Genomic DNA, 25,291 nt, shown 5'->3' with positions numbered 1-25,291 from the left:
CATCCCTCTCCACCTCTCTATATCCCTCTCCGCCTCTCTGTCTCCCTCTCTGCCTCTCTACATCCCTCTCCACCTCTCTACATCCCTCTCTGCCTCTCTATCTCCCTCTCCGCCTCTCTACATCCCTCTCCACCTCTCTACATCCCTCTCCACCTCTCTATATCCCTCTCCGCCTCTCTATCTCCCTCTCTGCCTCTCTATCTCCCTCTCTGCCTCTCTACATCCCTCTCCACCTCTCTATGTCCCTCTCCGCCTCTCTATCTCCCTCTCTGCCTCTCTACATCCCTCTCCACCTCTCTATATCCCTCTCTGCCTCTCTACGTCCCTCTCCACCTCTATATCCCTCTCCACCTCTATATCCCTCTCCGCCTCTCTATCTCCCTCTCTGCCTCTCTACATCACTCTCCACCTCTCTATATCCCTCTCCGCCTCTCCATCTCCCTCTCTGCCTCTCTACATCCCTCTCCACCTCTCTATATCCCTCTCCGCCTCTCTATCTCCCTCTCTGCCTCTCTACATCCCTCTCCACCTCTCTATATCCCTCTCCGCCTCTCTATCTCCCTCTCTGCCTCTCTACATCCCTCCACCTCTCTATATCCCTCTCCGCCTCTCTATCTCCCTCTGTGCCTCTCTTCATCCCTCTCCACCTCTCTATCTCCCTCTCTGCCTCTCTATCTCCCTCTCCGCCTCTCTACATCCCTCTCTACCTCTCTATATCCCTCTCCGCCTCTCTATCTTCGCCTCTCTACATCCCTCTCCACCTCTCTATATCCCTCTCCGCCTCTCTATCTCCCTCTCTGCCTCTCTACATCCCTCTCCATCTCTCTACATCCCTCTCCACCTCTCTGTATCCCTCCGCCTCTCTATATCCCTCTCTGCCTCTCTACATCCCTCTCTGCCTCTCTACATCCCTCTCTGCCTCTCTACATCCCTCTCCACCTCTCTATATCCCTCTCCGCCTCTCTATCTCCCTCTCTGCCTCTCTATCTCCCTCTCCACCTCTCTATCTCCCTCTCTGCCTCTCTATCTCCCTCTCCGCCTCTCTATCTCCCTCTCCGCCTCTCTATCTTAGCCTCTCTACATCCCTCTCCACCTCTCTATATCCCTCTCCGCCTCTCTATCTCCCTCTCTGCCTCTCTACATCCCTCTCTGCCTCTCTACATCCCTCTCCACCTCTCTGTATCCCTCTCCGCCTCTCTATATCCCTCTCTGCCTCTCTACATCCCTCTCTGCCTCTCTACATCCCTCTCCACCTCTCTATATCCCTCTCCGCCTCTCTATCTCCCTCTCTGCCTCTCTATATCCCTCTCCACCTCTCTATCTCCCTCTCTGCCTCTCTATATCCCTCTCTGCCTCTCTACATCCCTCTCAGCCTCTCTACATCCCTCTCCACCTCTCTGTATCCCTCTCTGCCTCTCTACATCCCTCTCCACCTCTCTATCTCCCTCTCCGCCTCTCTATATCCCTCTCTGCCTCTCTACATCCCTCTCTGCCTCTCTACATCCCTCTCCACCTCTCTATATCCCTCTCCGCCTCTCTATCTCCCTCTCTGCCTCTCTATCTCCCTCTCCACCTCTCTATCTCCCTCTCCACCTCTCTATCTCCCTCTCCGCCTCTCTATATCCCTCTCTGCCTCTCTATATCCCTCTCTGCCTCTCTACATCCCTCTCCGCCTCTCTATATCCCTCTCTGCCTCTCTATATCCCTCTCTGCCTCTCTATATCCCTCTCTTCCTTTAAGTTGCTCCTTAGAACCTACCTCTTTGATCAAGCTTTTGGTCACCTGTCTTAATAAATCTTAACGGGGTGTCCAGTTTTATTTGATAATGCTCTGTTGAAGCGCCTTGGGCACTTTTGCTACATTAAAGGTGCTATTTTTATGTAAGCAGTTGTGGTTGATACAGTAACGTTCTGTTTTTTATGTTAATATGGTTCTGGTTTACTTTTTCTATATTATTAATCATTGATTTCTTACCACTATGGATATTACAGCGGGCAGGTTGAGTTGAGTTAAGATCAGCCATGCTGTAATTGAATGCTGGAACAGGACTGATGGGCTGAATGGATTACTTAGGTCCCTCTGATCTTCTCATTGCAGTTTAACTGCTTTATTGACTGATGCCTGTGGCCTTCTACATCAAGATTCCTACATTCTGGCTCTTTTGATGAACAAAACAATTCAGTTATCTCTGTATTCAGGCAACTTTGGGACTGATATTGGCATAGTTGCAGAAGCAAAACAACTAAAATCGCATTGTGCAATATTCGTAACTAATGTATTAACACCTTCCGTTGCTATTTAACAAAGCATTAACTCATTTAATTTGGTGCATTCATTATTAATTTCAGACAGAGCAATTTCAACTCCATTAGCTTTCCAGTCTATCGGTACCTGACATAAAATTGCTTGCGAAGAGCAAAAGGAAATCGACACTTTAATTACACATGTACCCCTCCCTCGTATCTTATTGTCAGTTGTCACCACCAGGTAAATTGATTTATCCCCAGTTCTAAAGCCAGTGCTTATGGAGTTACCATCAAAGGTGTGGAATAGGATAACAGGGACAGGATGGGAAAGCTTTAGTAACAGATTGATCATCCAATTTTCCTTTTTTTAAATGTTAGCAGAGACAAGGGCTACTGGAGTTTAGCCCCAGGTTACAAAATATTAATCAGATTATGACATTTGGGATGATGGGTGCTGGATTTGGTATCTGCTTCTGTCAGTCTTCACTGTGACTGCAAATGTCTCCGGAAGTTTGAATGTAGTACAAACAATTTTATCTTTTGGAGAAGGAGAGCTCAGTCACTAAAGCTTGGAATTTTCAAACCACAGACATAACAGTGAGCTTTCTTACAAAAGAGTGGGGTGATCCTTTACCAAATCAGGCAAATGTCATGGAGTGGCCGTCATTTTAGCAAGTGGTATATATGCAAACAGATCGGGAGGACAAAACAAGAGATCAGGAGATGGGATGTATTTATTTAGGAAGTAGGAGAATTGAATGCTTGAAATAATCCATAATTTATTTATGTCTTAAAAGGCTTCCTGCTCTCTTTAATTGCCACCCGGAACAAAATATTCATGTACTTAAATAAAAGTGCGTTCATTTCTGTCTGTCTCACTCTCTTATTTCTTATTTACATATAATGGTGCAAATGGAATTTGTCTTTGAACCTCTAATCCACGATTCACAAACTGATGAGTGGTGGATGACACATATTACACAGAGGAGTGGCTATGTACCTCATGATATACCTTTGACAGGAATGAGCATCACTTTCCTTGTTCTACTCGCCCAAGTTGAGTACAGTGGTGCTAATGAAACCCAGATGACTACTCAATGATGCACTTCAGTGCCAGACTCAATACTCCCTTTCAGACAACTGGAACGTGCACACATGCATGTAGACACACAGACACACACCCACATTGTGTCTCCAAGAAAGTCAGGAAATTAGCTGCTGATATTGCAATGAATATAGAATGTCATTATCCCTCCCACCACATACTATGTTGTCTTGTTTGCAGTATCTGATGATCAAACAAAAGTTTCAAGTATTTGAAAGGAGGAGGAGTAAAGTAGCTCTTGTGTAGAGATTATGGCCACACTATATTGATTTAGGTAACATTAGAAAGAAAGAAAGAAAGAAAAGAAAGAGGCTTTCCATGCTGGTGCACTGCATTAACAGCTGACGGCTCAGTGCACAGGCTAGAGACCAAATGAGGAGCGAAGACTCAGCAGATTGAATAGAGGTGTTCAAAATGATAATTGAGTTTTGACTGGCAGGGGGGGTTGGTAACCAGAGGACACAAATTTTAAGATAATTGGCAAAGAACCAAGGGGGGAGATACGAACATACGAATTAGGAGCAGGAGTAGGCCATTCGGCCCCTTGGTGCCTGCTCCACCATTTAATATGATCATGGCTGATCTGATTGTGGCCTCAACTCCACTTTCCCGCCTACCCCCAAATGCCCTTTAACTGAGGAGAATTTATTTTTTAACTAGCGAGTTGTTATGATCTGGAATGCACTGCCTGAAGGGATGGTGGAAGTAGATTAAATAGTAAACTTTCAAAAGAGCATTGGATAAATGTTTGAAAAGGAAAGATGATACGATCATAAGAAATAGGAGCAGGAGTAGGCCATTTGGCCCCTCGAGCCTGCTCTGCCATTCAATAAGACGATGGCTGATCTGACTGTGGCCTTAACTCCACTTTCTTGCCTGACCCTCCCCATAACCCTTGACTCCCTTCTAGATCAGTGCAAGGTTATAGCGGCTGTGGACAAAGAGGGAGGAGGGGGACTAACTGGACTGAATTTCCAAAGAGCCAGTACAGGTATGATGGGCTGAATGGCCTCCTTCTGTGCTTTAAGATTGCAGGGTTCTTTTTGAATACTTCATCTGTCCCTTCATTCACTGTGGTAATTGGCATTTTTTCACTAATTAATGACTGTAATCCAGCTTTTTCCTCTCCAACTTTCCCTTTGAGTCTCCTCCCTCTGCTTTTCAGGCTGCCTAGCCTGTGGCTGCACTTGATATCTTCAATTGACCAGTCTCCATATGTCAGCTCTGGCAATGAGTTTTGGCAGGTTGTCTGATCACAGAGGCATCACATTTGAGGCTAATCCTGTCCTCACCTGGCACCCACACATATATATATCTTGAGCAGAGGCCAGTGGTAGCAAACAGGAGTGGGAATCTCGATTAATGCTCCTCAGGGCTGCGGAGGCCAACTGAGCTGCACCCACTCCTGCTCTGAGAGATCTAATACCAGTGTTTACCCAGCACTGAGGAAAAATGCCAGATACGCCCAGATGCATAAAAGATTGAGGCACACTCGCTCTGCATGCACATGTCAATGGACTGGGAAAAAATATCATACAAAAGTGTGCAACTCCACATCCCTCCTTAAACAGAGACCATGATCCATTTGCACTGCTCCATGTTGACACTGAACTAATGAAAAGAGATTTACTGGTAAGAGCTGAGTTGAAAGTTAATGCTAGCTAGTGGATCCTATGAACATGTGGGATTCCGACTGCTTTGGGTCTCTGGTGATGAATTGCTTTCTGTTTGAGTGCTGTTGATGGTAGGAGGATACTTGGCTGACAGTGACATCATGTCTTGATACTTGCTTTTCTGTATAGCAGTCTCTGGGCTGCTTTTCCCTCATTTTAGGTTTGTTCTCAGGTCCCACTCTACATAGGTACACTGAGCTGTGCTGCATAATGCACAGACACAACGCACAAGAACACAAGAAATAGGAGTAGACCAGATGGCCCATCGAGCCTGCTCCACCATTCAATACAATCATGGCTGATCTTGGGCTTCAATTCCATTTTCCTGCCCACTCCCCGTATCCCTTGATTCCCTGCGAGACCAAAAATCTGTCTATTCCAGCCTTAAATGTATTCAATGATGGAGCATCCACAAGCCTCTGGGGTAGAGAATTCCAAAGGTTCACAACCCTTTTGAGTAATTTCTCTTCATCTCAGTCCTGAATGATTGACCCCTTATCTTGAGACTGTGTCCCCGTGTTCTAGATTCCCTGACCAGTGGGAACAATCTCTCAGCTTCTACCCTATCAAGCCCTTTCAAAATTTTGTATGTCTCAATTAGATCGCCTCTCATTCTTCTAAACTCCAGAGAATAAAGGCCCAATTTACTCAGCCTCTCATCATAGGACAACCCCCTCATCCCAGGGGCCAATTTAGTAAATCTTCACTGCACTGCCTCCAGTGCAAGTATATCCTTTCTTAAATGTGGAGACCAGAACTGCACACAGTATTCCAGGTGTGGTCTCACCAAACCCTGTACAATTTTAGTAAGATTTCTTTATTCCTGTACTCCAATCCCCTTGCAATAAAGGCCAACATGCCATTTGCTTTCCTAATAGCCTGCTGCACCTGCATGTTAACTTTGTGCATTCCTTGTACGAGTGCCCCCAAGTCTCTCTGAACATCAACACTTACCAGTTTCACACCTTTTAAAAAATATTCTGCTTTTCTATTTTTACGACCAAAGTGAACAACTTCACACTTCCCTACATTATACTCCATTTGCCATCTTGTTGCCCACTCACTTAACCTGTCTATATCTCTTTGCAGCCTCTCTACATCCCCCCGCAGCTTACCTTTCCACCAAGCTTTGTATCATCTGCAAACTTAGATACATTACTCTATGTCTCTTCGTCCAAGTCATTAATATAAAGTGTAAATAGTAAACAGCATGGAGTGGGCTTCGCCATCAGAAACTCCTTGCTCAGCATGATAGAGCCTCCCTCAAATGGCTCGGAACGCATACTGTCCATCCGACTGCTCACCACCTCTGGTCCAGTACACCTACTCAGCATCTATGCTCCAACACTCTGTTCCGCACCTGAAGCTAAAGACCAGTTCTATGAACAACTCCATAACATCATTAGCAGCATCCCCAACACCGAACACCTATTCCTGCTGGGGGACTTTAATGCCAGGGTTGGGGCCGACCATGACTCATGGCCCTCCTGCCTTGGGCGCTATGGCGTTGGAAGGATGAATGAGAACGGGCAGAGACTGCTTGAGTTGTGTACCTATCATAACCTCTGCATCACCAACTCGTTCTTTCACACTAAACCCTGTCACCAGGTTTCATGGAGGCACCCAAGATCACGTCGTTGGCACCAGCTAGACCTCATTGTCACAAGGCGAGCCGCCTTAAACAGTGTTCAAATCACACGCAGCTTCCACAGTGCGGACTGCGACACCGACCACTCCCTGGTGTGCAGCAAGGTTAGACTCAGACCAAAGAAGTTGCATCATTCCAAGCAGAAGGGCCACCCGCGCATCAACACGAGCAGAATTTCTCACCCACAGCTGTTACAAAAATTTCTAAATTCACTTGTAACAGCCCTTCAAAACACTCCCACAGGGGATGCTGAGACCAAGTGGGCCCACATCAGAGACGCCATCTATGAGTCAGCTTTGACCACCTACGGCAAAAGTGCGAAGAGAAATGCAGACTGGTTTCAATCTCATAATGAAGAGCTGGAACCTGTCATAGCCGCTAAGCGCATTGCACTTTTGAACTACAAGAAAGCCCCCAGCGATTTAACATCCGCAGCACTTAAAGCAGCCAGAAGTACTGCACAAAGAACAGCTAGGCGTTGCGCAAACGACTACTGGCAACACCTATGCAGTCATATTCAGCTGGCCTCAGACACCGGAAACATCAGAGGAATGTATGATGGCATGAAGAGAGCTCTTGGGCCAACCATCAAGAAGATCACCCCCCTCAAATCTAAATCGGGGGACATAATCACTGACCAACGCAAACAGATGGACCGCTGGGTTGAGCACTACCTAGAACTGTACTCCAGGGAGAATGTTGTCACTGAGACTGCCCTCAATGCAGCCCAGCCTCTACCAGTCATGGATGAGCTGGACATACAGCCAACCAAATCGGAACTCAGTGATGCCATTGATTCCCTAGCCAGCGGAAAAGCCCCTGGGAAGGACAGCATTACCCCTGAAATAATCAAGAGTGCCAAGCCTGCTATACTCTCAGCACTACATGAACTGCTATGCCTGTGCTGGGACGAGGGAGCAGTACCCCAGGACATGCGCGATGCCAACATCATCACCCTCTATAAAAACAAAGGTGACCGCGGTGACTGCAACAACTACCGTGGAATCTCCCTGCTCAGCATAGTGGGGAAAGTCTTTGCTCGAGTCGCTCTGAACAGGCTCCAGAAGCTGGCCGAGCGCGTCTACCCTGAGGCACAGTGTGGCTTTCGTGCAGAGAGATCGACTATTGACATGCTGTTCTCCCTTCGTCAGATACAGGAGAAATGCCGTGAACAACAGATGCCCCTCTACATTGCTTTCATTGATCTCACCAAAGCCTTTGACCTCGTCAGCAGACGTGGTCTCTTCAGACTACTAGAAAAGATCGGATGTCCACCAAAGCTACTAAGTATCATCACCTCATTCCATGACAATATGAAAGGCACAATTCAACATGGTGGCTCCTCATCAGAGCCCTTTCCTATCCTGAGTGGTGTGAAACAGGGCTGTGTTCTCGCACCCACACTTTTTGGGATTTTCTTCTCCCTGCTGCTTTCACATGCGTTCAAATCCTCTGAAGAAGGAATTTTCCTCCACACAAGATCAGGGGGCAGGTTGTTCAACCTTGCCCGTCTAAGAGCGAAGTCCAAAGTACGGAAAGTCCTCATCAGAGAACTCCTCTTTGCTGACGATGCTGCTTTAACATCTCACACTGAAGAATGCCTGCAGAGTCTCATCGACAGGTTTGCGTCTGCCTGCAATGAATTTGGCCTAACCATCAGCCTCAAGAAAATGAACATCATGGGGCAGGATGTCAGAAATGCTCCATCCATCAATATTGCCGACCACGCTCTGGAAGTGGTTCAAGAGTTCACCTACCTAGGCTCAACTATCACCAGTAACCTGTCTCTAGATGCAGAAATCAACAAGCGCATGGGTAAGGCTTCCACTGCTATGTCCAGACTGGCCAAGAGAGTGTGGGAAAATGGCGCACTGACACGGAACACAAAAGTCCGAGTGTATCAGGCCTGTGTCCTCAGTACCTTGCTCTACGGCAGCGAGGCCTGGACAACGTATGCCAGCCAAGAGCGACGTCTCAATTCATTCCATCTTCGCTGCCTTCGGAGAATACTTGGCATCAGGTGGCAGGACTATATCTCCAACACAGAAGTCCTTGAAGCGGCCAACACCCCCAGCTTATACACACTACTGAGTCAGCGGCGCTTGAGATGGCTTGGCCATGTGAGCCGCATGGAAGATGGCAGGATCCCCAAAGACACATTGTACAGCGAGCTCGCCACTGGTATCAGACCCACCGGCCGTCCATGTCTCCGTTATAAAGACGTCTGCAAACGCGACATGAAATCGTGTGACATTGATCACAAGTCGTGGGAGTCAGTTGCCAGCATTCGCCAGAGCTGGCGGGCAGCCATAAAGACAGGGCTAAATTGTGGCGAGTCGAAGAGACTTAGTAGTTGGCAGGAAAAAAGACAGAGGCGCAAGGGGAGAGCCAACTGTGCAACAGCCCCAACAAACAAATTTCTCTGCAGCACCTGTGGAAGAGCCTGTCACTCCAGAATTGGCCTTTATAGCCACTCCAGGCGCTGCTTCACAAACCACTGACCACCTCCAGGCGCATATCCATTGTCTCTCGAGATAAGGAGGCCCAAAAGAAAAGAAAGAAAATAGCTGAGGCCTCAGCACTGATCATTGGGGCACCCCACCTCACTGCCTGCCAACTTGAAAATGCCCCATTTATGCCCACTCTCTGCTTCCTGTCTGTTAACCAATCCTCTATCCATGCTAATATATTACCCCCAACACCATGAGCCCTTATCTTGCCTATTAATCTTTTTTATGGGCACCTTATCGAATGCCTTTTGAAAATACAGGTATACTACATCTACTGGTTCCCCTTTATCTACCCGACTAGTTACATCCTCAAAAAACTCTAATAAATTTGTCAAACAGGATCTCCCTTTAGTAAAACCATGCAGACCTGATTGTACTTGAACCCAGTCATGTGGTACCAGCTCCATGAATTTAAGTTTTGTGACCAGACCTGCTTGCCCTAACTGCAGATGTATTGATCTTTGGGTCATTGATACTGTTGCTTCCCTGTAGTCACTATTTCACTTTGAGAATGTAGCTGATGGCAGAGGTATCACGGTCGGGCTTTCCAATTGCCAGTGGGGTCAGGAAGGGGTTCAGGACTTGATTCATTCCTAGAGGCCAGCACTGGATTCTGCCTCCTCCAGAACACGGCACAATTTTCAAAGGGAGGGTGGGGGACGGGTGGGGGTGGTGGGGGGAGGGGGCTCGCCTCTACACAACGGTCCATTAAGCTGCTTGAGGAGCTCGTTAAGGGGTCAGGGAGGGTTAGAAGGCAGTTTTCAAAGTTGAAATCACCAAACTTGAACAATCTGGCACACACTCGCTAATTGTAATGGCAAAGAAATCAACATTCAAAGCGGGCAGAAGATGAAGATTTTTTTAAGCTAAAACATTTCAGGAGCTGGTAGATCTTGCACTGGATTGTGCGCTTTACCTTCTGTTTGGCCGTTTGGACACTTCTGTACTCATTGATGCTGCTGACCTCCGAGGAGCTGTCTGCTCTCTTCTGCAAAGCAGTGGCAGGCCCCGTCATGGCTGCCATCTGCCTTTGCCAGTCGTGCTCTGCAGGCAGCTGCTGCCTCCTGGTTATGCTCAGTGCCACTAACTGGGCACCAAGCTGACCATTGGCCCAATCACCAAATCGAACAAATCGGCATTTACATTTCACAATTGGGACCTGGAAATTATCCAGGCGTTGGGCTTCTGACCCCGATTCGAAAATCCAGTCCAAAGTATCTGCTGCCTTTAGTGTTAAATCACCTTGTTACGACCAGGTGCGGACGGGGTCTAGGGCTCCCCTCTCATGCTATTCCTGGTTTGGCTGTAACAGGGTTGAATTTTTAAAACACCATGTTTTTAGCTTCCCCTCAGTGAATCCTTGCTCACTGCTCGCTAATTATAATGGCAAAGAAATCAACCAGACGGATTTTCTTAGATTTAAACAAGAAAGGTGTAAGTTTATTAACCTTAAAACTCTAATTCAATTAAAACTACTAAAAATACGTGACACGACCATGCTGGCATGCATACACAGTAAACACACACGCAAATAGAGACAGAGGAAGAGAAAGAAGGGGAAAGGTTTAAAGTAATAGCTGGAGTTCAGTTACTGGCTTTTGGGTTTGATGTAGAGTCTTTGATTGCAGTTAAGACTTGCAGTTCTCATTGGGGCCCAGTGCACATTTTCACTTATTTAGCTGGTACCAGAAGGCTGCAGGAGACTTCTCTCTTGAGGCTGGAGTTACTTCCGTGGGTCCCTGGAACTTTATGTGAGAGAGAGAGCGATAGGTGCTCTCTTCTTCAAATTCAGTTGCAGTCTGTTCTCCAACTGTGTGGCACAATTCATAAAAACTCCAACTAACCCAGCAGGTTAGTTATGTGACTAGCTCCAACAACCTGCCCAGCAAAGTTTGTGGATTTTCTCCCAAGCTTGGCAGACACTCTCAGTGGGGTGGGGTGGGGGGAATGCTGGCCTTTTACACATTCAATGTCTCTTGATCAAAACCCAGTTGATTAATTGAATCAGGGAGCAGTTCCATTGTCTCTCTTATTCAACTGTTTTTTAGAATGCAAATGTGCAGCCATGTTTCCAGCCACTGTCCTTTAGATTGCAAATGTACAGCCATGTTTTCAGCCACTGCTGTGGTCTCTTTAAACAAGTTATTTCAAATCCAGTAACAGTTCAAAATGTTTCATATGACAAAATTAATATGTCCCATTTTTGTTAGGTGTGGTTTTCGTCACAACCTAAATCTGAAATCACTTTAAGTTGTCTTTCAATCATGGGGGTTGACTTTGAGTTTTGGCGGCCAACTAGTTGAGTGTGTTGGTTGGTTGCCCACCTGATTGAGGCCAGTAAGATTAGGCCGCTCTGCCTGGCAGAAAGGTAAGTGTTGTGGGGGAGAGGGGGTTGCGATCACAGAGGAGAGGATGGGAACGGCGGTGGGGGATTGGTTCCTGGGTTGGAAACAGCCCACTCCAGCTTCTCCTGGCTCCAGAAACATATCAAACTTTCCTTAGCTGGGTCTCTTCTCTGTGGCCTGTCAGGATAGTTTGAGTGTGTCTAGCACACACTATGACCATTTCCAATATAAAATGGCAATTGGGGTCCAGGGACCCTGCTTTGCATTCTGAAATAGGCTGAAACAGGCAGACTTCAGGGACCCAGCACCTGGCTCTATCCAAATGGCGCTGGCCACATCGCCTGGGTAACAGGCAGTAAGGCTACCAAGCGCACTGTTGAGGCCATCGCTGCCCAGTTAATGTCAGGCAATGCAAGTTAAAATTGCCCTGTCCTGTCTGATTAAGAATCATTAAAGTCAAGTTTTTTTTTCGGATTCACTTTTAGTGTAAAACTTGGAGAATATCAGTGGAACAAATTGGACCTAAGAGAAACTCCCAAGTCAGATAAAATCAGTAAAAATGTATTTATTTTGAACATTCTGACTGAAGGACGCAAACAAGAGACTTAAACACCATTAATTGACATCACTTTCATGGTGTTCACTATCGGAATTCCCACTGAACTGAAAGCTTTGGAATTCCCTCCCTAAACCTCTATGTATCGCCATCTATCTCTCCTGCTTGAGGATGCGCCATAAAACCTACCCCTTTGACCAAGCTTTTGGCCCCTTGTCCTAATATTTTTTATGTGGTGCAGTGTCAGATTTTGTCTGATAACATTTCTGAGAGCGTAGAAGCATAGAAACAGAGACCATGTTGTGCCAGAGCCTTTCTGCAATTCCACGAGATCATGGCTGATCTGTGACTTAACTTTTGCCCCATATCCCTTAGTACCTTTGGAGAACAAAAATCTATTAATTTCAGATTTAAAGTTTGCAATTGTTCCAGCATCAATTGCTGTTTGTGGGAGAGAGTTCCAAACTTCTACAACCCTTTGTGTGTAGAAAGGTTTCCTAATTTCACTCCTGAAAGGTCTGACTCTAATTTGTAGACTATTCCCCTAATCCTCGACCCCCAACCACTGGAAATAATTCCTCTCTATCAACCCTAGCTGTTTCTCTTAATGTCTTGAAAGTTTTGACCAAATCACCCCTTAACATTCTAAATTCCAAGGAATTCAACTCGAGGGCAGGATTTTCCCTGTGGACTTCTGACCCCTGTATCAGGCTCGAATGTTGGGAAAACAGCCACTCACTGTGATTTTCCCTGGAGCAGCCAATTAACAGCCAGAGAGTGGGCTCGCCATCCAATTAAAGACGACAGTCAGGCTCTCGAAGCTGAAGGGCCAATAGGAGGCCCTCCAGCCTGGAAGCAGCAGCAGGTTGCCATGACAGGTAAGTGAGGGACAGGGTGCCCCAGCAGGGACGGCCTCTAAATTTGTTTGGAGTGCTGCCCCTCACCCGTCTACCATCAGGAGGCTGCCTTCAGGTAGCTGCACTGTTACCTCGCTGCCTTCAGGGACCCGGAGGCCCACTGGAAAATTCCAGTTAGTTGCCGTCAATAGGCCTTTAAGTGCCTCATTGGCCACCCGCCGTTTGTGGGCGTGTAGCCCTGCTGCACCCCATCCTGCCTCTGGGAAACTGGCCTGGGGCCGGATGGAGCCACAGAACTGGCACGCTCACCGGAGGTGTGAAATTCCATGCCCCCCTGCCTCCGTACCCACCCCCATCGAAGGCTAAAAATTCAGCCTCTAGTTTGTGTAATCTCCCCTCGTAATTTAACTATTGGAGTCCACATATCATTCCGGTAAATCTACACTGCACTCCCTTCAAGGCCAATACATCCTTCCTAATGTGTGGTGCCTGGAACTGCTCACAGTAAATCCAGGTGTGGTCTAACCCAAGGCTTTGTGTAGCTGAAGCAAGACGTCTATCCCCTTGTATTCTAATCCTCTAGATATAAAGGTCAGAATTCCATTAACCTTTTTGATTATTTCCTGTACCTGGAGTGCCTTAAAAAAGGAAAGACTTGGATTTATAATAGCACCATTCATGATCTCAGGACATCCCAAAGTGCTGTACAGCCAATTAAAAATTTACTTTTAAAGTGTTATCACTGTTGTAATTTGTGCACAGCTAACTCTCACAAACAGCCATGTGATAATGATCAGATAATCTGTTTCTGTGATGTTGATTGTGGAAGAACTATTGGCCAGGACACCAGGAATAACTCCTCTGCTCTTCTTCAAACTTGAGTCATGGGATCTTTACATCCACCTGAGAGGGCTGACAGGACTTTGATTTAGCACCTGATCCGAAAGCTAGCACCTTGGACAGTGCAGCACTCTCTCAGTACTGCTGGAGGGTCAACCTAGATATTTGTGTTTAAATCTCTGGAGTGGGGCTTTAAACCACTTAAGTAGAAAGGTTCAGGAGGAGTTACCTCTGCACATCTCCACCACTCTCCTCCTTTAAGATGCTCCTTAAAATCTACCACTTTGACGAAGGATTTGTCACCTGTCCTAACATCTTTTTCTGGGCGTGCCCTGTGAAGGGACGTTTTTACTATGTTAAAGGCACTATATAAGTGCAAATTGTTGTTGTAAATATTATTTTTTAACTATATTAAAATTAAAGCACCTATGTTTATTGCGGCTCCGGGCACTTACCTGTGAATACAATAGTGGATTATTAAAAAGTGTTGGTGTTGATGCACAAAAGAACAGCGGGCTTGGTGACTGATCTGAATCAGCGTTTGATTGATGACCTCAGTCTTCAGACTACCTGCCTTGGTTCAGTGATAGCATTCTCACCTCCGAGTCGGAAGGTCCTGGGTTTAAGCCTCAAATAAGAGACTTGAGCACATAATCTAGGCTAACACTTCTGTGCAGTTAATGAGGGAGTGCTGCACTCTTGAGAGGTGCAGTCTTTTGGATGAGATGTCAGTGCACTGCTGTCTTTACCCTCAACAGGAATTAAACACAGATGCTTGCTGCATTATAGAGAATATAGTCCTTGCAGGAGTACTTACAGAAGACCAGATCCCTATAAAACTCCAAATTCTAACAGTCCTTTTTCCACACTGAAAATTGTGTCCAAAGATGCAAATTGCAATGCCATCAATGACATCAGCATAGCATGTATAGCACCAGTTAACATGTCTGTAATGCATGTCCATCTCTGCACCTGAGTTTTGGTAAGAAAATAGTGGGCATTTCCCCTCCCCCACCCAAATTCGAGGAGAAAGCTATTAGCAAGCATTTATGTAATGCTTTTTGCATCCTGGGGAGTCCCAAAATATTTCACACTGTATTTTAGAGTCTTATTACTATTGTTATGCTGGAATATTCTGGAGTGGGGGGAGAGAAAGAACAAATAGAGCATTTTTTTTCTTAAAAAAAAAACGATAACATTTAATAAACGAAAAATAGCAACCAAGACAATGGCAATTTATTTTCACGTGGTCCCAACTGTTGGAACAAGGTGTGACTGCTGTCATGGGATACCTTATGTGGAGTCCAAGGGTATGCCTTTGGAGTTGATCTCAGGCATCATCAGGAGCAAGTTTTTATCGGTACAGTTGAAGTAAGTTAAGACATTGTGTGAACCCACAACCCACTCAGTCCCACTGGTTGCTGGGGATTGCGCGGAGCTCACTCTGGATATCCTGGAACTCTCTTCCCAACAGCATTGTTGGTGTACCTACACCACATGGACTGCAGTTGTTCAAGAAGGCAGCTCACCACCACCTTCTCGAGGGCAATTAGGATGGGCAACAAATGCTGACCTAGCCAGCAATGCCCACATCCCATGAATGAATTTAAAAACTCACTGAAAGGCCAGTGTACTAACTGGCTCACTTTGTCCCGCCAAAATACATGCTGCTGACGTTGTGAGCATTTCCAACATTGACTTTTCTAAAATGATTCAGATTTCCAGCACCGGAAGTGCGGGGGACGGTCAAATTGAGCAGATTTCATCCAGTGTCACGAATTTCTGGCGAGGACAAAAAAAATGGGTTTGAATGGGATTGATGGGGGATGCGGAGGGGCTCAGTCACTTCGCCTTCACTTTAGGTCCTTCAATAAACTCTCCTGCTAATGCTAATAATGTTTGTGTATTGAGTGGGAGATTAGATAAGATTAGATGTTATTAGGAGCAGCTGGGCAGATTCTGAAACAGAGGTAATGTTTCTTTTAAAACCCCAATTGTCAGAAAGAGCTGTCAATGCTATTTGCATTTTAGATCCTGGGCGGGGGTAACTGTATCTCTGATTTGACACTCTCACCGGGAGGTCGATTTAATGGCAAGTGTCTGAAACCACGTTAACAGGGTGGGCCGGGGAGAAAGCTGTCACCATGCAGCCCATACAGTTGCTGCATAGTCTGTGCACAGGGCGAAGCTGGTACAAAAATGACAAAGGGTTGAGCCTGGCAGACACATTAATTCATACTTCTGACAGCATTGATATGCATCACAGATACCAGCGTTAAGAGATTGAATACATCCCATATAATGCAGATTTGGACAGATGCCATCTACACACTCCTTCACAAAGTCCGAAAGATAAAATCAAGGGACTTTGGAGCCCTAACATACAACACTAGGTGATCCGCAGGTGAATGTAACGGATGGAGCCCGGTTTGAGAGCTGTAACGGCAGGTTTAACAGCAGATCATTAGACATTTTACGTTCGATTCTGGTCCAAGCGGTAAAGTCAACGTTTTATTCTGATTTTGGTAGCGCAATGCTTTTTTTATTGACTTGTTTTAGGGAGATGCTAATATATTTTTAAAGTGATGTACAAATAGACATTTAGATTGAACACCTGGACGTGCTGTGTGAGAATAGCGAATCTCTATTACTGGAAATATTTGAAGAGATGCTCAGCGAGCGAAGGGGGTGGAGGGAAAGGGAAAGGCTTTGTGTGTTTCTCAGTACGTGAGGAACGTGCTTAGGGATCCCCCCAATCCTTATTCTGAAGCTAGTTCGGCGGGTTTTTTTTCCCCTTTCAATAGTCTCGACGACTGAATTACTGACCCATTGCAGAGCGCTAAGAAAAATCTTATTTTAGACCCAAAATAAAGTCCACATTATGTAAGTCTGAGTGGATTTTGTTTTAGAAAAATTAAAAATATTAGGCTGGTTATAAAGTGCATGATAAATAAATGTGGTCCCGAAAAATTTGCCAAATTTATTTTATATGGTTTATAACAAATAGAATTCAAATTGGTCGGCGTTATTAAAAGTTAAATAAAACCTTTCTATATAATTGCGACAAACTGGTTTGCTTGTATTAAATTACAATGTTTTGAGGAATTCAAGGTAAAGCAAACCTTTAATCCCATTGTTTGCATTGGGAATAAAGACAAAGCGAGAAGGATCAGGTTTAAATCAATTTCTATTCACTGGCACATTAAGCTCTTTTGGAATAAAAGGCGAAATATTTAACAAGTTTTGCAGCACATGAACTACCTACAGAAAATATCTTCATTATAACACTGCAAACTTGTCGCTTTAAAGTGCCTAATCAAATGAAACAGTTCCGTGTATTTCTGTCTGCTTATATGTATGGACTGTTTAACTGACAGCAGGCTTGCAAGAAGTTCCATTATTCTGCAAGATAATTTAATTGTTCTATTTATTGCATGAATCAAAAATGCTTTCATATTTTAAAGTATATTATTTTCCCCTGTCTTTTTTTTGGATCTGTTTTAGTTTCTATGTCTAGTCTAGAGGAAGGTGATTCTTTTTCTTTCACTTTAATCTATAGCTAGGATTTTTTTTGTAAAATTGGGCATTCCTTACAGTGAGTTCACCCAATGATTGACAGACTCAGGAGCCAATAGACAAAAGTGCAAGTGACAAAGGAATAGTCCAATCAGCATCGAGATCTTGGGGGTTTGACTTGTTAGTCGAGGGAATGCTGTCCTGCCATTGGTGGAATGTGCTGGGGAGTCAGGTTGCACCAATGGGAGGTTTAAAAGAGCCGGCCGGCGCTGAGTCACTCTCACGAGGTTCAGTTCTTGCTATTTCCCCCCCTGCAGTGGAAAGCGCATCAGAAGTAGCTGCTCAATTACAGCATTGCGGATCAGATCAGAGTTAAACCAGGACGGTGCACATTGACAGTCAGCGCAACCTGTATCCCTGCCATCCTCTTCATCACCAAATCCCCGTACACACACAAAAAAAACATCCTTAACCAACCAGCAAGACAATGCCCAGGGAGTTAACCCGGAATCCAATGCAGAAAATCTGGATCCCTTACAAGGATGAACGACCGGCATTGCCATCCCGATGTGAGTCTATTATGAGGCATAATGATCTTTTGCGCTGGTTTTAATCAATGGATGAGAGGTAGACAAAGCCAGGATTCTCTCAGGTTGGAATGGTAACTGAGTCTCGGAATGTTACTGATATTTCCAAGATGTCTGTGACCCGGTGCCGAATGCTGTATGTGAGAAGTCTATAGTTTTTCTTTGTTATATGGTCGGATTTCTCCCGCTCTTTTTTCTACCAAGCACTGAATTGTTCTATCCTTTTAGGAATCTAATCGTTCCAGGCTCTCTCTTTTATTGTATTCTTTGTTTTGTTGGCAATAAGCTCTTTGAAGTACACGTGACTGGTTGTAGGAGCCGCCGAGAAGCCGTGTTATTTAAGGACACGCTAGTAGCAATGCCATCTGAAACAGCACATACACTCCGCTCCTTTTTAAAACAATCTGAAGTTAATTCATGACACGTTTTTCTATTTATTTTCGCGCTCTCTGTAAGTCGGGTCCACAATTGCACCTGAATCAATTCTGATCGATACACATGTGGTCATCAAGCACATCCAAACTTCAAATCAAATGAGTTCCTTGAACATATGACTAAAAATTACATAAATATATAACGTGTTGGCTTAAATGTAATAATTAGCCCGATGTCTCTTCGTGTCCAGCATCCGGAATCCATGTGAATGTCATGCCTTTAGCCGCTGGGACTTTTGTCTAATTTTAGATTATTTAGGTTATTTGTGTGTTTTTTAAAAATATTTTTCAGATGTCGGTGAATTGCCTGGGCTGTGAATTTTCCCCGGGTTACATTACAATATAGTAGATTACCATTAGAACCTTCAGGTGTAGCGGAGTTTCTGGAGTTGCGGTGTCAGTTTCAGTGTAACTAGTCTGGAGCTGATCGTGTGTGTGTGTGAGAGAGGGAGACCGGCAACTCTCTCCCCTTTCCTCTCGCCATGTGTTCAGTAGGTGTGGCAGTCATTACATCATTCCGTCTGCTAACCCGCCCAGAGTTTGTGCTGGTTGCTATAGATACCTTGAACGCGCGTTTGTTTCCCCAACTATAATTTAAATGAGTGAAAGTCTTTATTTTAACCTCCCCAGTACATCTCCGGCAAGAGCACCGGATATATTCAAGAATGAACGCGAAATGCTGCGGATCCTGGAAATCTGAAATAAAAACAAAGTGCTGGAAAAACTCAGCATATCTGGCAGCATCTGCAGAGAGAGAAACAGAGTTAACCTTTCAGGTCCATGACCTCTCATCAGAACTGGGTTCTGCCTCACCTGCTGAGTATTTCCAGCACTTTCTGTTTTTATATGCTCAGGAATGTTGTCCCTTTTTTACTCGGACATCTTGCTAGTATTCGATTAAACTCTTCTAAGAGCCTTCAGACTTCTGTCTATTGAACCGGTTATGCCTGAAATAAACTAACTTGTACTTTCCTGGTGTACTTCAGTACAAGAGGAAGAAGATTGGCAACGCTATTTGGAAAGGGCCCCATGTCCCTTCCAGCTCTGATGATGAAGCACGATTAAGTAACCAAATATAACATTAGTTCAGCTGAAGTATTTTAAAAGTAATGTGATACTTTGACTATTGTAGTGGATTTTACTTCATTTTATTAGTCCCTACTGTAGTTTGAAGTTTTGTTGCAGAAACTGCTGGTTTACAGCTGGGGTCAGCTTGTTAAAAATTTTACAAATTGAACTACAAGAATGAGACAGCAGCTGTCGCTATGGCAACACAAAACTTCAGCTGAATGCGTGCAGTGCCTCTGCTACTGATTTGAATTAGTTTGCCTCCATTCAAACAGTTTTGATTCTGGTTGGAGTTGGGTTGAATGCTGTTTAGAGGAATCGGCGGGGAGACAGTGGTGCAGTGGTAATGTCATTGACCTAATCCAGAGGCCCAGGATAATGCCTTGGGGACATGGGTTAAAATCCCACCAGCATCTGGTGGAATTTAAATTCAATTAATTAATTCCCGTAATGAATGAAAAATCTGGAATTGAAAGCTAGACTCCGTTTCATGGCACCATTACTATCATCAATTGTTATTAAAAACCCACAATTCACTATTGTCCTTTTGGGAGGGAAATCTGATGGCCTTAGCTGGTCTGGCCTACATGTTAACCCAGACCCACAACTATATTTGATTCTTAACTGCCCTCTGAAATGGCCTACCAAACCACTCAGTTGTCAGGACAATTAAGGATGGGCAACAAATGCTGGCCTTGCCAGTGACTCCCACATCCCATGGAAGAGTTAATAAAAAAAAAAATCAACTTTTTTGAAGATGAAATGATTCCCAGAGAGAGTAAGAGACTTGCATTTATATAGTGCCTTTCACAGCCTCCATACCTCCCAAAGCAATGTGAAACCAATTGAAGTGGTCACTGTTGTAATCTATTGGGATTAAATGTACAAATGGCAATGATAGTTTGAAATGTACGTCTGGTCTTTTTTGAATAAGGCAAACATTACATTTAGTGATTGACTAGCTGTTTTACAACTAAAGCTATACTTGTGGCAGTTAAATGCATGTCACATTAATGTAAAACTGTAGGTAACACATTTGTACACAATCTCACCTAATGTGTATCCTCTATGTATCTGTTTGTGCAGCTGACAGGGCTTTTTTCAGTCCCTCTGCAATTAACCCTGTGCCTCATTGCTGATGTAGGTGGGGCCCTAAAAGATGAGGTATGTAATTGTGTAAATAAATAGTATTCTAGTACACAATCCCACTGGTTGTCTTGGGAGAGATTTACAATCCTTCCCCAGTCTTCCAGACAGTGACTACAGTCTAAACCTAAGAAGAATCTCTTTGGGATTTACTTTCCCCATTCCTATAGCATGATTGGTTTTGAGCCATCAGAGACTTGCTGCCCATTATATCCATAGAGCATCAAATTGCATGAGATGCTCTCGTACCTGCCATGTTTGTTTTTCCTGTGTACACATTTATATAGTGAAATCTTTATTACCTGCTGCCGTAGTTATTCACCAGCGGTAACTCCTTCATGAGACACCATCTCACTGTAGTTTTTGTTCGGATTGCATTAACCTTTTAGTGAAAAAACCCTGCAATTTTAAGTTGCTGTTTTGTGTTTGCCATCCCTGGAGTATCGTCAGACTGTGCATTAAAGACCAATATTTGGGCATTTTTGATTGGGGGAAAAACAAGACATTGTCCATTGCAGAGGTTCCCATTATAAAGGTGGAAAATGAAGTTTGTTTTTTTGTGTAATGCTACAACTTGCTCCTCATCCTTGTTCATACCTTCTCGGGTTAGCCCGACCTTCAACTAGCTACTGCTTTGATCCACAGTTTGTCGTACCATTTTCGTAGGATCGCTCTTGTCATCTTCAAGTCTTCGGCCATGCTTGTGGGTTCAAGCCAACGGATGATGCTCTTCACTTCTTCTGCTTGTATTGCCAGCCTCTGCCCTGCCTTTGTGAGAAGTTGCACCAACCATTTCTATAAAATTAAGGTAACAGTTGAAACTGTGGCATTAATAGGATACCATCCAGGTTACTACTGGTCCTGCAGTTCTGATCAGACATAATGCACACCATAAAACTTAAGTGTGCTATGTGGTCAGGTCCATTTTTAATTTTGTTATTTATAGTTAAGGCCCATGTAATATCTTTTTTTTGCTATGTTTCTCATTTTTCCTAAAACACAAATCACTTGTATGGGATGTGGGTTCTGCAGCTGGAAGGAGGTTTTCTTAATTGATCTTTAAACGAAATAAACCAAGTGTGTGTTATTTTGGCCACTTAAACTAGCTGAGTGTAGTTTGGAATAGATTATTGACACATTCTATCATTATTACTGTATAGTTCATGCCCAGCGTCCTGATGGACTGCCTGCACTGTGCTGACACAGTGATTGTCCTGCTCTGCAGCTCTCCTTGAAATGATGCCAGTCAGGCTACTGGCTGATGTGCAATGTTGATACTGCACACTAACACCTTTTTAGTTTGTAGCTCCGGTGTTAATATGGTTTGTTCATTCTGAAATTCTTAAACCTATTATTTGTCCTCTGAAATCCATGGTGGCACAGACACAAGTGTACTTCCCAATCCCAAATAAAAAAAAAAAATCCCAGCTTTTTGTCGGTGGGCTATTCAGCTGCACAGGTTGTTGAAAGGCAGTGTCATGACACAGGCTGAGCTAGGACTCCCTGTGCTCGATGCTTACCCCCCCACCTGACTCTGTGTACTCTGTTCCAAAGGGGGTCACTACACAGCAACCACAGTGTGGGGAATTTGTGACTAAATAAATCACGTGACCTTCCTCCTCTGACTTCTACTTCGAGCGAGACTGGCACAGACAAATGACTAAATTTTCTGGGCTAGTTGGAATTGGATGCCTCTTAATATACCTGAGCTGCAAGGAATCTAATCTCAGCTAGTTTAAGCACAAAAAGTTGGTGTTTAGCTCAATTAAGGAAGGGTCAATTAGGATTAATGTAATGCAAAACCCCCTTGAGACTGTTTCTTTAATATCACAAACTGAAAGGAAGTTGGTGCAGTTCTCCGGTTGGGTGACTAACGATAAAGCCAAGCAGCCCATTCATTACTTTTTTGCATACTGTAAGCATTTACTGTATAATTCTATGTGTACCACACCACATGGACTGCAGCAGTTCAAGAAGGCAACTCATTACCACCTTCTCAAGGGCAATTAGGGATGGACAATAACTGCTGGCCTTGCCAGCGACGCCCACAGCCCAAGAACAAATGTAAAAGTGACTCAGCAATTTTTAATTTCTTACACAATTGTGCCCAGAAAGCTTAATTGTGGTTGTGCAGAATTGTAGTTGCATTCCAGTTCAAGTGGTGACTGAGTGCTTGAAATGTGTCAGTAGTCATTGACTAAGGAAACACAATTTCTGAAGTATACTTGTGAAATGTTGCTTTCTTACATTTTTGACACTGGGTTCTAGAGGTTAGTAGATCTGGGAATTTCAAATTTACTGGGAGAATAGTAACGGCAGTGAATACATGCCAGTGCTGAAAAGCTTCAAAGTGATTGAACTATATTAATGAGCAGAGCTTTGTGCTCGAGGGATCCCTGAGACTATTCCATTAAGGCTTGTGGCGATATCTTGATGAAATTCTTACATTTGGTTTGTATTAAAACACTAGACAGGAATAGAGCAGCTGGTCTGTCAAGCCTGTCCCATACCGTCAAGGTGTAACTTTCACATAGTAACTCCCCATTCCCCACATAATCCATGCCATCCCCACCACTGACTGGTCAACCATGTAAACACCTGGGATTTGCTGGGGGAAGGGAACCTCTGCTAAATTCCTTTGTGACCTCCCAAAGGCAATTAAATATGTTCCAGGACATTCCCTTCAGAAGGGAATTTGATAAATACTTTGAGAAAAAAAATGCAGGGATATGGGAAAGAGTGGGAGTGAATAAATTGCTCTTCAAAAGAGCTGGTGCAGACTCAATGGGCCGAATGGCGGTCTTCTGTGCTTTACCATACTGATTCTGTAAGCATTAACTGGAATAATTGGATGAATTTAGAAAATGGGACTGACTTTTTTCTTCATTAACATGTCTGTCTGTTGTAGAGTGGTTGGGTTATCGAGGCAGAAATAGGTAGGTAGAGGTTGTGTTCCTAGTCCTAACTTTTGAAAGATGGTGTCCGCAAAGAAAACCGTTAAACCATATAGGGACAGGTGGGGATGTGGTAGGAATATGGGATTAGTGTAGGATTAGTATAAATGGGTGGTTGATGGTCGGCACAGACTCGGTGGGCCGAAGGGCCTGTTTCAGTGCTGTATCTCTAAACTAAACTAAACATTGTAGTAAATTAGACTTTATTCATGGAGGAGCAACAGGAATAGTATGCTACTAAACATAATACAAAAAAAAAATCACAACTCTACTGGAAATATGACCCTGGAGACCACGATTTTATGTTTACAGAAGCAACTTGCGCACAAGTTACTACAATTGGAGTCAACTTTACCATAGCAAAAAAAGCTCTTGTGTGTGGTAATGGCCTTTGGGGAGTACAAGGATATCTCTAGCAAGGTTACTGTGGAGGCAGTCAGCTGTCCTTGTGATTTACTTTCTAATATTTTATTTATTGACTTCATGGAGAAGTCATTGGCCTACTCCTGTTCCTAGAAGCACCATTCAGCCCATCGAGCCTGTTCCGCCATTCTAGATCATGGCTGATCGTCCCCCTCAACACCATATTTCCGCACTATCCCCATATCCCTTGATGTCATTAGCAACTAGAAATCTATCGATCTCTCTCTTGAACTTAGTGAATGAGCTTCCACTACACCCTCTGAGTGAAGAAGATCTTTCTCATCTCAGTCCTAAATGGCCTTCCTCTTTTGCTGAGACTGTGTCCCCTGGTTCTAGACCCCACAGCCAGGGCAAACCTCCTTTCTGCATCTACCCTATCTATTCCTTTAGAATTTTAAGTTTCTGAGATCACCTTTCATTGTTTACTCCAGAGATTACAGGCCCAGTGTCCTCAATCTCTCATAGGACAATCACACCATCCCAGGAATGATTGGTACCTGTCTTGGGATTTTCAGCAGTTTAGGAATTGATAATTGAGGATTACAGTATTTGCTACTTATGAAATTCTAAAGCTATGGCCAGGAAATTTTTATCTATATTTGGTCTCCCTTAGTGAAAATTTGTTGTTCATGATAAAACTGATTTAGAGTTCAATTTTTAATGTCTAGAATGCATTAATTTTTTTTTTTTTAAGTCCCAATTGTAGTTTACTGCTCAGGCTGCAGTTTGATTTCCCATGAGGATATTGGCCATTGTAACAGACCAGATGAGTCCTGTTGTAATACACCTTGAACAGAAACCTTTTTATATTCTAGGTTACGCAAATGCTCTTTTCACCTGTTTTTTGTAATCAAGAACATTGTACTTGACACTTAAATGCTACAATGGAAGGTCATTTTTACATGGACTCCAAGAAAGGTGGCTTCCAATTGCATTTGTAAACCTTCCTGGTTAAACATCGGCTGTTAAATCTGGCTGAGATTTTACTTCTATATGTTGTATAGCGTCTACAGTTTTCAATTTTACTCCTCAGTGAGAAGACATTGGGCCTTGATGCATACTGTATATTACCTTGGGCTTCTTGAGATCCTGGCTTCCCATTTAGATTCTGTACATCAATTATCAGCTTGATTTCATTATTGAAGGCTGTAGCTTAATAAGGATGGCACATGCTGACTGAAAGGCTAGGCCAGATTTATGGACTCGATGTTAATTGCACATACCAAGTAACACATTATAATTTGTTCCAAGTCTTCTGTTTGAGTATTTTGTGACCTAGAACTTCTTTCCTATTTCTGTGGGTCATGGTTGCCATAATACATCAATTTTATTTGATGTCTGCTCCACCCACTTGTTTAGTAACAGCCCTTTAGTTGTTGGTGC

At 44.1% G+C, this 25,291-nt stretch overlaps 1 protein-coding gene across 5 annotated transcripts in view; it reads left to right on the top strand.

The window, feature by feature from the left end:
• The window catches only part of pfkfb3 (6-phosphofructo-2-kinase/fructose-2,6-biphosphatase 3), a 109,124-nt gene that overhangs the window by 60,870 nt on the left and 22,963 nt on the right, over positions 1-25,291 (top strand). For 3 of the 5 annotated variants that reach the window (XM_068059533.1, XM_068059529.1, XM_068059534.1), the window contains exon 1: positions 17,594-17,865. The exons of 1 other annotated variant lie outside the window; for it this stretch is intronic. In XM_068059533.1, the coding sequence (XP_067915634.1) occupies positions 17,784-17,865 (82 nt within the window). In that variant the 5' untranslated portion in view covers positions 17,594-17,783. Of the gene's footprint in view, positions 1-17,593; positions 17,866-21,250; positions 21,340-25,291 lie in introns of those variants that run through there. One more of the 5 variants, XM_068059532.1, reaches the window with a different exon arrangement.

Source organism: Heterodontus francisci, chromosome 27 (assembly GCF_036365525.1).
Source record: "Heterodontus francisci isolate sHetFra1 chromosome 27, sHetFra1.hap1, whole genome shotgun sequence".
Lineage (NCBI taxonomy): Eukaryota > Metazoa > Chordata > Chondrichthyes > Heterodontiformes > Heterodontidae > Heterodontus > Heterodontus francisci.
This window is presented reverse-complemented; position numbering and strand designations above follow the sequence as displayed.